The sequence below is a fragment of the Lepisma saccharinum genome, chromosome 14 (assembly GCF_977018435.1).
Source record: "Lepisma saccharinum chromosome 14, izLepSacc3.1, whole genome shotgun sequence".
NCBI lineage: Eukaryota > Metazoa > Arthropoda > Insecta > Zygentoma > Lepismatidae > Lepisma > Lepisma saccharinum.
In genome coordinates this window covers 52,438,238-52,451,970 of record NC_139242.1, presented here as the reverse complement: position 1 = coordinate 52,451,970, position 13,733 = coordinate 52,438,238, and the positions used below count along the sequence as shown (strand labels likewise).

General features: G+C 38.8%; 1 protein-coding gene across 11 annotated transcripts in view; it reads left to right on the top strand.

Annotated features, from left to right (window-relative positions):
• The window catches only part of SLO2 (slowpoke 2), a 388,893-nt gene that overhangs the window by 225,095 nt on the left and 150,065 nt on the right, over positions 1–13,733 (top strand). For all 11 annotated transcript variants that reach the window (XM_083135590.1, XM_083135592.1, XM_083135594.1 and 8 more), the window contains one exon: positions 7,019–7,098. In XM_083135590.1, coding sequence (XP_082991716.1) covers positions 7,019–7,098 — 80 coding nt within the window. The remainder of the gene's footprint in view (positions 1–7,018; positions 7,099–13,733) is intronic.

Below are 13,733 nucleotides of genomic sequence, written 5' to 3'. Positions count from 1 at the left end.
GATAAGCGCTACGGAACAGTGGTGTGTGGAACAACCTTCAGAATTTTTTTTTCACTGGTCTGCAAAAATTGGAGCACCATTCAAGGAAGTGTATTGCACTTCGGGGGGAGTATGTACAATACCTGTAAAATTGCATCATTCCACGTGCACTCCTTCTGGGTTGGGCTACGAACTTTTCAGCACCCCCTCGTATTATTGGGGTGTGAGATATTTACATATCTGATGAAAATCAACCGAAATAGACAAACTTGACAAAGCATATTTTGACATATTTCACCAATTTTGCGTTTTTACAACATATTTCTTCAATTTTGTTGTAATAAGAGATATTTCTGTATAATTTCGTAATTCTCTCGCACATAATCGGTTATTTCATATTTTTTTTCTTCGAAGCTCTAGCACAACGGATAGTTCATATTGTCGATGGCAGGATATGGAAATTGCGGAGGAAGAAAGGTGCCGTCTTTTCTTAGTACAGAACAAGAATACCCCACTTTTTTTTATCCCGCTGACAATTGATAGCCATGCAAATATTATTGAGGCAAAATGTTCTCTCTCATTGTTGCACGGAAAGTAAAGAAGTTTCGTTCTCATTTCTTTGCCTTTTTCGCTTTTCACAAAAATCAGAGAAAAGTAAAAATAACATTCGGTACATTACAGCCACTACTCTACTCTATCGGGTATGGGAGAAATTCGAGAGTACTGTTGTGCACATTTTTGGCTTTACTGGGAATATTTCTGCATTTTTCTGACATATTTGTAATTTTTCATGACATATTTTCCAATTTATATGACATAATTATACACATATTTTACAGCTTTATAGAACATAAAGTCCCGGGCCTTAGTTATAAGTTTAAATGTAGGTAAGTTGCTATACTGGTAAAGGTAAAGTTCCCCATGCATGTAGCACCGTGCCATAAAGGGATGTGGGTTTAGAGCCCCACACATTCTCGATCTCGGCCACTTTGAAGGTGATGATCAGCACCAAGCTCCGGCCACCTTTACCCCCCAGGGTTGCCCCCAGGTACCCATTGATGTGAGGCTGGATGAGCCTCAGATCGGATTTATGCGAGGACAAAGTCGATTTTCGAGTAGGAATTACTATAAATATTGGAAAAATTATGCAGGAAGATACGAACGAGAACTCAAGGACACTCTTTGTGCGTGTACAGTCACGAGCAAAAATACGTTGTAACTTGCCATAGGAAATTTATTTTCTCTCTATTGTACGGTCGAAAGCTCAAATAAATTATATTTGCAAATACTAATATAGTTTTGTGCTTTCAATTAATAAATTCCCAAGCCAATTAAATAAAGTTACCTAAGCAATAGTAAACCAAGACACACATTGGCTGCGTTTGATTGGCCACACTTTGAAGCTCGTACGGCAGACCGCAATCCAGATGAACTGTGTTTTAGTTAAAATGCTATTCAAAGCTAGAAAGCATCGTAAAACTGTTTAACAGGTACATAACTTCATTTGTCCTGCCAAATCAATGGTTCATTGATACAAAAAGTGGCTTTATAAGATAAACTTGTGATCATACCTGGCTTTCTACACTTGCTTTGCATCGAAATATACACTACATATGAGCCTGCCACTTCTTTTAAAAAACTTAATGTTAAAATAAAATATGGAGAAAATATCAAAATTTCCCGTGCTCAACACTGGATTAAGAGGGTATAAGAGAAAGATGGATTGGTTGCCTACAGTTTAAAGTAGTATCCGAACCACTATGTGCCTCCACCGGGTATCGAACCCGGGACCCCTTAATTACAAGACGATGACGCTATCACTGCGCCATCGGGGATGCCCGATAGAAGGGGAAGAATTCCATGGCCTATTTAGGTTCTCGTTTTAGGAAGACATTCAAATATCAGGGTTAGCAAAAAGTCTCTACACTACAGTCCAGCCGAATTAACTTGAGTAGAGTTGAGTTTCCGTTGGCCCGTTACAGCGGGAAGTCCCGCGCTCTAGCCAATTCGAGCGCAGTTGCATCACTCACAGAGCGGCCATTTCTCTCAAGTTAAATCTGCTGGACTGTAATGGGAACACCCCGCCCATCAGTGATATAAATAATTATTTTTGGTCCTACTAATCAAAGGTTTAGTGAACCAATGAGTTATTGAATTATTTTAACTATTTGATCTCAAAAATGAAATTATCTAGAACGTAACATATTTCAGTGAGATCAGATAGTAAAAATTGTGAACAACAATATTATTCAAAAGCAAAATTAGGATAATGGAAACGAAAATAGATCTTTACCTAAAAGTACTTCACTTCCATCTATAGATAAAACTACTGATGAGAAAAGGTTCATTAATAAGTACTTGGGTAGAAGGTAAGTTTTTCGCCATCAATCATTCAGAAATAGCTACAAAAGGCAGAAGCATCCACCAATTAGAGAAATGACTGACGGCCCTATGCAATTGTTTGTAATCTACGCCCTTGTGGCGTATATGGCATGTAAAAGACGAGATAAGATGCAACGGCTTGTTTTGATATTTTTTATTTCACCTTGTTGGTTAGCATGGCAGAGACAAAATTAGAATATTTGGGCGTTTTTTTCCTGCGTGGGCTATTTTATGTGCGACCAACAATGTTTTGTGGGGTTATATCGGGTGGGCTGAAAAGTTCGTAGGCTGACTCATAGATGGCGTTACTAGAATTAAATCCATGTGATTTTTACTTAGTACTAACCTTCAAAAGATACGTGTATAAATTTCACAGCTGCCGGATAATTAGTTCGTGAGATATAGCATTGTGAGTGAAGCAGCTTTTGTTATTGTGAAAAAATGGATAAAAAATAATTTCGTGTGTTAATAAAGCATTGCTTTTTGGCGAAAAAAAATACTGTTGAAGCCAAGGCTTGGCTTGATAATCATTATTCGGACTCTGCACCAGGAAAATCAACCGTTGAGAAGTGGTTTGCTAAATTTAAACGAGGCGAAATCAGCATCGAAGACGATGCACGCAGTGGACGCCCCAAAGAGGCTGTTACCGACGAAAACATCAAAAAAGTCCACAAAATAATTTTAAATGATCGTAAAGTGAAGTTGATCGAGATAGCTGAGACTTTAAAAATATCAAATGAACGTGTTGGACATATTGTGCATGAATATTTGAACATGCGAAAGCTGTGTGCAAAATGGGTGCCGCGCGTGCTCACAATCGATCAAAAGCAACAACGTTTTGATGATTCGGAGCAATGTTTAGCGATATTCAACCGTAATAAACACTAATTTTTCCGTCGATATATTACAATGGATGAAACATGGCTCCATAACTACACTCCAGAGTCCAATTGACAGTCAGCCGAGTGGACTGCACGTGATGAACCGAATCCAAAGCGTGGAAAGACGCAACAGTCAGCTGGCAAGGTTATGGCATCAGTATTCTGGGATGCGCATGGTATTATATTCATCGATTACCTCAAAAAGGGCCAGACCATCAACAGCGATTATTACATAGCGTTGTTGGAGCGTTTAAAGGATGAAATCACGAAAAAACGGCCCCATTTGAAGAAGAAAAAGTGCTGTTTCATCAATACAATGCACCGTGTCACAAATCAATGAAAACGATGGCAAAATTATATGAATTAGACTACGAATTGCTTCCCCATCCACCATATTCTCCAGATCTGGCCCCCAGTGATTTTTTCCTGTTTGCAGACCTTAAAAGAATGCTCGCTGGAAAGAAATTTAGCACTGATGAAAAGGTAATCACCGAAACAGGCCTATTTTGAGGCTAAAGAGAAATCGTACTATAAAAATGGCATCGAAAAATTGTATGACCGCTATAATCGTTGTATCGCCCTCGAAGGCAACTATATTGAATAATAAAATCGAATTTTGTCAAAAAAATATTTTTTACTATGTTAGCCTACGAACTTTTCAGCCCAACTGTTATAGCCATGTCAAACCCTAATGCTTGCTCCATGCCGTTAGCAACACGGTTTCTGTTAAAGGACTGTAGTCACTGGAAAGATCGTTCCCACGCACCCCAACCCTCTTCCGATGGAAGAAGTTCTCTGGAGGGAAACTGAAGATAGAGAGTGGACGTTACACTGAACTTTTTGCCCCAAGTGACAGGGATCGTAGTTTTAGACTCTCGCCTTTGTGAAATGGACCGAAAGCCTTCGTGATGTCTATCAGTAATGAAAATATCACCATTTCCTTTCGACTGTACATATGCTAGGTAATGACTTCAAGTGGCACAAAGTTGTTATGTTGCATAAGAATCTAGGATTTATTTTAATATTTCCATGCTTCTGAACACTAAGTAATTTATATTCTTAATTTTTCTGTTCTTTCTTTCTATCCCGGTTATTCTACGTCACTTTTCTTGTCTTTTGGGTTAATAGCAACGATGAGAATGAATGGTGGAGCAAATAAAATATTACATCCATGCCTTCACTATGATGGTGAAGAGTGGCCGCGGTGGCTCAGTCGGTAACGCATCTGACTACCATGCTAAAGGTCCCGGGTTCGATCCCCGGGAACTTTTCTAACTTTGGAAGCGGCCCCGGCGTCCACCCAGCGTCGAATAACATGGGTACCTGGGGAAAACCCTGGGGGGTAAAGGCAGTCAGGGGCGTGATGCTGATCACATCACCCCCACTCACGACCGGATCAAGAAAGTGTGGGACGTTACCCCCACACCCCCTATACGCCTTAATGGCGTGGTGCACTTTACTTTTTTTTTACCTTCACCATGATTCAAACCTCGGACCTCTGGCGTCGCAGTGCATTTTATACTGAAAACACCGCCACGAACGTCGGAACAATACCTAGTCATTAAAATTAATTTTGATTAATTTGATTTTCCAGTGGAAGAGTGACTTAAAATCTGCGAATTCTCGCAACGTAAGTTGATCTGGATAACGGATTAATTGTAAAGTTAATAATTAGCTACTTCAAGTCTTAGAACAGATAACATACTTAATGGCATAAACCAGTTGAAGACATTAATGCATTGCGGGATATCTGTAACGTATTATGGCATTTTTCAAGTGTAATAGTTATATATTCCTTTGGAAAATACATTTAAACTAAAATTATACTGCACATTTCAAGGAAATTTCGATGTGTGAAAGTGCTAATTTATTAATTTGTATTGTGATTTTTTCATGTGTGTTATGAGTTGTAATGAGTTCTTCAAATAGTGACTGTGAATAATTTAGTATCTTCACTACATTTATTGTGTGCTCTGATAGGGTTAAATGTTCGCTCATAATTATGTATGTGTGATATAATTAGACGAATGAACGTAGCAGGTATTAGCATACAATGTTCACATTAAGTTTTTGTTTAATCGTATTCTTAGTCACCCATATATTTGTTTCTCGATGATGTATGCGTACACAGGTTGTTCCATAAAACTGTACACATATTTCTTACCACGATAAATACGATATCGTCTCGTGCGTAGACAAATATCCGACTGTGTTCCGCTCCCATAAAGTATAAAATTGTAATGAACAGTAGTATGATTTCAACTAACCGCAACGGTCTATACAAGAAACGTGTATGTGTGTTTTATCTCTCAAAGATTTATTTTGTGTTTCTCCATGTACTGAAATCTGTATTTTAAATGTGAAATACCGTGCGTTCATTTCGATCTGCAGCCGAGAGATCGGGAGAAGCGTGGCGGGCGGCGCTGACGGAGATGCCGACATTTGCGGCCTGTAATGCCCGCTTATTTTTATAGACATATGCAGACATTTATATAAATATTGCAAAACGAGCACTAACCTGTGTTATAACACGCAAAAGTTCTTCTGTAATTCATCCAAGTTCTGCTCTTATATACACAAAAAAATACGCTTTAGAAACGATGTTAAGAGCCACAGATAATAAAACATTTTAATCATAGTTTTGACCAGTAACGTCCTGCTTAAGTTTATATCCTTGAAAGAGTTTTGTGCCGATGGGGATCGTTTGGAGGTTTTGAATGTGCAACACTGTATCAAGATTACGCTGTAGAAGAAACCGTTAAAAGTCAATAGTGTTCGTGAGCTTCCTTGCAATCCGAAATCTCCGAGCTCGAGTTTTTTGTTCCTTCGCGACTAGATGAAGACAGAGTTGTAAATATAGTGGCGAGCAATGTAAACCAAGAGCGTGTTAATTTCGTACTGTGCGCAAGAGTGTTATTCTTGGTTACTTGCAGTTACTTGTTTGTGTTATTGTAATGTGTATGTGTGACGTGTCAGTGAGACGATTGGAATGCCAGCCGCAAGATTCAAGTTAGAACAAAGATTTTTTTATGTATGACACGTACCTACGTGAAAACAAACTCGTGTCGAGACGTGTGTAGGTAATTTGTACAGAAATTCCCATGCGTTTCAACTCTACACAGAGATACGGTTAGACATCTTGTCCTTAAATTACGAGAAACTGTATCGTTAAATTTTAAAACACCTAAGCAAAAATTACGGATTCTAACCGAAGCAAAACTCGATGATATTGGTGCAGCGTTAGAACGTTCTCCAAACAAACCTCTACGCCGTGTTTCACAAGAGGTGGGCGTGTCAAAATCATCGGCACATACAGTCACTAAGCTACTAAAATTAAAACCATACTCTTATAACACAGGTTAGTGCTCGTTTTGCAATATTTATATAAATGTCTGCATATGTCCATAAAAATAAGCGGGCATTTCAGGCCGCAAATGTCGGCATCTCCGTCAGTGCCGCCCGCCACACTTCTCCCGATCTCTCGGCTGCAGATCGAAATGGACGCACGGTATAATTCTTATGTATTTGCTAGGTGTATAACCATCCAGTAAATAGGCAGGATGGCAAGAGAAAGGATATTTATATTGCCTAGTCTTAAGATTTTTCATTTAGATGGAGCAATTTAATTTTCTTTCAGCAACGTTGGATTTCACACATGACATATTTGTCTCTGTTGTGAATATTTCAGGTGGAACAGTAATGGCTAGCTAATAAGTTAAGGGCCGATTCTGTTCTTGATTCAGCGGATATTAACACTACTTTCTTCCTCTTTCCAGGGTCCGCGTCGAGTACTACGTCAACGAGAATACGTTTAAGGAGCGTCTCCAACTTTATTTTATCAAAAATCAACGTTCTAGTAAGTACAGAGTTTACAATTTTTAGTTGTCTTTCCTTCATATATTGACCAGTCCCAGCATCAATTATTTCATTAATATGTTATGTGAAATTACAGTACTTTTATTTTGATATTATTATTCCATGCATTATAGGTTATTGCATACTGCTATCGGGCAAGAGATATGATTGAGAATAGTGGAAATCATTTAGTCAGCTGTACACATCACACACTGTTATAATTGAGTGCTTGAATGGCCGACCTATATCGCGGAGTAGTTAACACAGCGCAGCATGGGTTCCGGGTTCGAATCTCGGCCTGGGAATTGGTGTTCTTTGAGAGTTTCCCTTCATCCCTTATCGCTCATCCTCGCCGTCGCGATTAGCAAAAAGTGGCGGGAAAGGGACATTAAAAAACAAAACTCAGAATGAGATTGCTTGCCTAAAGTTTGTTACGGATGTAATTGGCTATTTGCACCTGTCACATAAAACTGGGAAAACCCATTATCAACAACAAATTATGGAACAGGATTCACAAATTCAAAGAAAGCGTCCTGATTAACTGAATTCTGGATATACGCGTATATATGAGAGCTCAAAATTGAATGGGCAATATTTTAGGTTTGAAACTATTGTCCACTCACCTTGAATCTTTTGGCACAAGAAAACTAACACCCAGCAAATTATGAGATTGGCCCTTTAAGATCAAAGTCGCAACTACGTATCAAACTACTGATAAAGAGCCGAGGCACTCAGCACACAAAAGGTAGAGGAAAATGCATAGTCCCACTTGACTGTGGCCGCAAGCGCCAGAGCGTGGTTAGCCTGCGATAATATAGTTTACTCGATGTAGAAGTGGGTTCACATTTGTGTCTTCCAGTAACGTAAATCCTTGCACCCCAAACTATTATAATTAACTTCAAATCTTTACCAGTCTGATTTAGATTGGACACCCTGAACGTGGAGTTTCGGAAAGTACAAAAACCCGAGGGAAGAGCTGTGGTCGGTTGGAAGACATGGCAGGGTTTAGAACGTAGTTGTTCCCTAGCGAAGTCCGGTTTGCTGACACTGTACTACCTGTTTCTTAAGGATGGCGTATACAGTATACTTCATTAAGAGCGAAGAACCAATGAGAGGAACATCTACACGGAATTTACAATTATACAAGAGTGCTTATGAAAGAATTACTATTTTAAAGTACTTAATATAACTGCACAAAGCATATGAGAAAAGAATGATTGAAGAATTTATTGTAATAAAAATGCCAAAATATTCTAGCGAGTAGTGAGAACTTCAAGTTGAAGGGCGAGCGAATGCTTTCTTCATAAGAAATCCACTGAGTGAAACACATTTATTAATTATATTTTAGTAAGCTTTCGCTAGCTTAGTAATCGGCTTGCCTTCGCTTTCAAAGAGAAATCTAAAAAGTTAAAACTTGCTCTTGTTTTCCTGCTACTCGCGAGAATTTTGACATAATTAAAATAGATAATAGTGTTTGAAGCCGTACCTCATCTCCTTAAAATGAGAAAAACAGAGAATCATGTTTTATCAAAACCAGTTTCACAAATTTGAATGGTTGCGTAAGTAGTTTTAATGTTGTACGATGTGGATGAGTGATCTCTTATGATGAAATTGACGAAAAGACACTCGCAGAAACCAGGCCGTAATTCGAACCTCTGTCGTCGTAGCGCAATCTTGACTTCGCTAGTCGTATGAACTCCCCAACTCGGGACTATAGAAGGTAAGAGATCGTGAATCGAGCGCCCGACGTACCCTGAAACCAACACCATAATAGTTTTTTTTACTGACATGAGTACTCATCCACAACCCTCTTATTATCAGTTACTGGTAGTTCATATAATTACTAGCCTATCTATCGTAAATATGTAACGTACAATTTTATTTACTGGTTTGTCCAATTCACTTCAAAATAGATCACTTTTTAGGTACAGTGTTTTATACGTGCTATATGCAGCCTTCTATATCTGATATATGGCTTCACATCAACTTTAGGATCACCTTATATGTTACGGAAATGGATTTTTTTAGTTTTCAAGCGGCAGAATCTTGCATACATCAATTCCTGCACTAAAACCATAAAAGCCATCTTGAATATATGCTGCTGCTCCACGAATCGAAATTGCTGCTGATCCGACCTTTCTCTCCAGTAATAGGGTTTCCCGGAGATCTATGGCAGATTGTTCCAGCATCCGTCAAGAGAAGAATCGTGGAATCTAGACTTCGGAAAGATGCTCTTGGAGGAGAATGGAGGTTGGGAAGCACTTTCTTTCCACTGCCAGAAGCCTTAAATTGTTTTCATCCTAACTGACGTGCAAAATGGGTTAAATATTAGATGAAGTTTTTTATGCAGTGTGGAACTTCTGAGCAGCTTCTGAAGTTGTTGTTCTGCGGTTAAATGGCCACGATCCGGACACATTTCTTCCCCTCCATCGCTTTAGATCTTATAACTACAGTAGCCCTCCGTATGCACAGATTATGTTTCTTCAGTTACAGTGGTTTCACCAATACGTAAAGTTAACGTCTACAGTACGTGGTGAGGTATTATGGTGAAAACAGCTCTTGAAACATCTCATTGTTCGTAATACACATATCAATTAAGTATTATTGAATTTTGATTATTTTAAAGTCCACTTTATGAACAGATAGGCTAATCGAGACTGGACATACAGTTTAAAGTAGGATCCGAACCACTAAGTACCTCCACCGGGTATCGAATCCGGGACCGATTGATTACTAGGCGGCGACGTTAACACTACGCCATCGAGAGTTCAAATTAAACATCAGAACCCTGTAAAAACTACCCCTGCCACATTGAAACATGCTGTGATAGCACATGAGGTGTAGTTGATGTGAATAGCACCACGCTTCTGTCCCTTTGAAGTCCCCCAAGGTAGCAATTTATTAGACCTCCCCAGAGTTGCTTCATGCAGGGACATTGCAGCATGCTACCACGGGAATCGAACCCGAGTCTCTGGGTGGCAGTTCAGTGCCTCACTGACTGGATCACCGCGGCTCTTGTCATATCTACGTAAACGAAAAAGCTACTTTTACCCATAAGCACCGCTTTCCACTGTAGGTCTTAGGGAGTGAAATCCGCGGATACGGAGAGACTATTGTAGAACTGTCGTTGATCGAACTTAGGGAGCGTTTTGGAATTACGCTCCTGTTAGAGAAAGATGTATTTTCTATTCCGATCTTTGAGATCGGACTAAAATTCTCTAGTTTGAAGTTACCTTCCCGCCAGACAATTTCCACAAAGTATAGCTGCAACGGAGGAAAATTTGATATTTTCACCCTACACGTAATTAAATAGTACGAATTCTCCTGTGGCAATCATGCGCTTAGCGCAATTCAATGCTACAGTAAGGCTATTGCGACTCAATTTCATGCCCTCCTCCGAACATTTTTTTCTCCAAATGATGGATCAAGAGCAAAAGCCTTACGAATCACCCTGCTGCTGTTGTGACGACATCCGGTATTAGTTTCGGAACCAACTCGAACTCCAGCTCCGATGCTGGTCATTTATCTTAATCAACAAGTTATCCAAGGTTGTCACCAGGACAGAATTCCAAAACGATTATCGATCGAAAACTCTCTTTATCGCTCGCAAAGATGTTGTATGGCTCATACTTGCAGCACGTTCTCTTGTAGGAACTTGAAAATTAGTCATTTGAATGTTCATTCTACCACAGACATAATTCGTGCACAAATTCTCCATCACTGATTTCATTCCCTCTTTCATTTTATTGCATTGTGTTTTCACATTAAATTATCCTGCTGGCCGTAGAGGATCATATAAAGTGTAGCCGAAAAATTCAAATTGTCCTCCCTGCCATGAATATGCACGTTATCTCGCACATTCTCGATTTTGGCCATAGCGAAAGTAGTGTCGTCAGAACACTGTTGCATTGAGAATTAAGACAACTAGCAAATTCATTCACATACATCAAAGCCTCTCCCATGGTACTATTATTTCAATTTTAGTCATCCTGTTTCGTTATTTAAGTTATTCGTAAACAAAGCACCATCAAATAACGAAATGTTGGCGACTGTGACAACGCGGAGATTTTTTGATCGTTTATCCTTGTCGTTATGCAGCCTGCAATACCGCAAAGTTAATTGGGTTGCATAACACACTGGCGCTCTACTGCGTAATTCACATTTTGATGGACTGTTCAGCGATTTTTCAAGAAAACCACCATACTTCCTGTTCTTTACATCTTTCTTTCGATTATCTACACATTTCAGCAGCAGGATCTACACGATCTATTTAAGTAATTTTGTAGGTAGGTCTTAATTTCTATCTATTTTGACTTTCACATTAAACCACAGATTATAATGCAAACTCGACTGAAAAGTTTCTCATGAATTTCAAATGTGGGTGCATTATCCACAGATCGATCCATAGAATTACAACTAGTTCCTAGCACCTAACTGTTAGACTGTGGGTTCTGGGTTCAAGCCTGCTTCATGGTCAGTGATCAGTCAAAATTCGAAGCTGGCAGAGTAACTAGGATGAAGCTACCTATGAGAAAAGTTAATAAATAATGTGAATTAATTAATTAATCGTTCATCATGATCTAAAGATTCCAGTGACGAACTCTAGAAAGCAGACTTTCGAAGTTTGTATCTCGGATAAGACATAGGTACATCACCATTCCTTCTACTCGTAATATTAATACAGGCGTGTTAGGATGCAGAGTAAGTTCAACTTATGTTCTTCCAGAAATGTTTTTCTTGTATTCTTCATTAATATTTATATTGTATCTATTGTTGCTTGTGCGACACCAGATTGGATTAATTTACCACTCTTCCTAAAATATTTTTCTTTGTGAATGTGTTAGTCGCTTTCCTCTATTGAAGTAATACGGTTCTTAAATTAATTTTCTTCTAGAAGTTATATATTCTTGATCTGTTGATTTATTCAGTGCGCGAGTTTCATTCCTACGTGCTAAATATTGAATCAATCCTTTCCTCGAATTAAATTATTTTTCATTCCTTGCTCTCATTTTGGCAAAGTTCCCTTCAATTGTCAGCCAAGGACACCTGTGCTAGGAAAACCTTTACGAACAATGAGAAGCATAGAATCGATATATTTTTTCCCATCTTGCCACGTTGAATGCCATTCCTCACACCAGTGGATTCTTGTAAGATCAATATCGCGTTCGGTTTGTTACGGTATGTTATGTCGATTGCTACGCGCGTGCTATTCAATGTTTGTGTTCAGTCAGACCTTCTCGGAATATTTTGATGCAATCGTCGCTTCTTCCTTTGGACGAAAAAATATTCTACCCAGCCACAAACCTCTTGGCATAGTTGTGGACCTTACTTTTGCCGTTCTGTTTTGAGTTGCCCGCAATGGCGATACGCATCACGTAATGGCTAAATACTTTTCTTTTTAAGCCATTACTCGCAGGATCGATTTTCGATTATGGAAATGGGAGGTCCTTACAAGCTATTACTTCATCCTCGTAGCAACGTGAGGCGACTTTCTTTCTGGTTGAAACTATCTACAAACTCTTCACTTGACACGAAAATATTCCTAAAGCAAATGTTGTCTAGGAATGTAGTTCAAAGTCGGGTGTGTATTCTAGTAGACTTTTGTTTGCTTAAAATTCTTGCTTGTCTTACATTTTGTTCGCGTCTTTAGTTGAGATCAAAGACATCCGTGTGTGCATTCAATGAGAAATGATGTTTTGACCACTGCTAACCAAAAATCTTCCTAAATGATTGGAATTGAAATGTGTTTTTCTTTGACTAACATGATGTTACTGGGTAAATTTCTCCCTGCATTATTTTACATGGTACTTGTAGAATTCATTCTAATACTATTCCATCCAACAAATCACACTAGACCACAAACTTTACATTTTCGAAAAGTTTGGCTAACTTTGATTAATGGATTGATTTATACTTTAATTTACTTCGCTTTTTTGCCACGTTTGGCTAATTGCGAGAATGAGAATGAAATGTGACGAGGTGAAATTGATTAAAGGACAATTACAAATGCAAATGGACAGCACAGAACGCAGGCACCACAGAGTATTCTCGTACAGACCGGTAGTTCAATCACTACAGCCTCGTTAGTCTGCAAATAGGTTGTACTAGGGTGTAATACGTGGAACTGAAGTTGATATTTTGGTGTCTTCCGAAAGGGCCACCCCTTATATCTCTTTGGATAACTTTCAAAGTTACTTCTCCCAAGATACACGACAGTTTGCATTCATCGCCTTGTCTCGCTAGTCCTTGATTTGACTAGTTTTTTAGCATCGCTTTTCTGCCATCTTTAGCTAAACGCGACGATGAGAATGAGTGATATGATGAAATTGATGGACACTCCCAAAGCATGCTTAGGTCAGGATTCAAACCCTGGAACCCTGGCGTGTTAGCGCGCTGTGCTAAGACTCCGTCACTGAAGTTGACTTTGCCTCGCTAGATCTTCTTCCATTAGTTATTGTAACCTTAGGTAAACACTAAAAAATGGATAATGTCCACGTAACATTGCCAGATAAAAGATAACAATTGTCAATAAGTTTCATAGAAGTAGTGCTCTTATATATCCATATAAATTTCAACAACTTCATCCATATACGCATTTATAAAGACCTTATTTGGTTCATTTCTTGAAAACTCTTT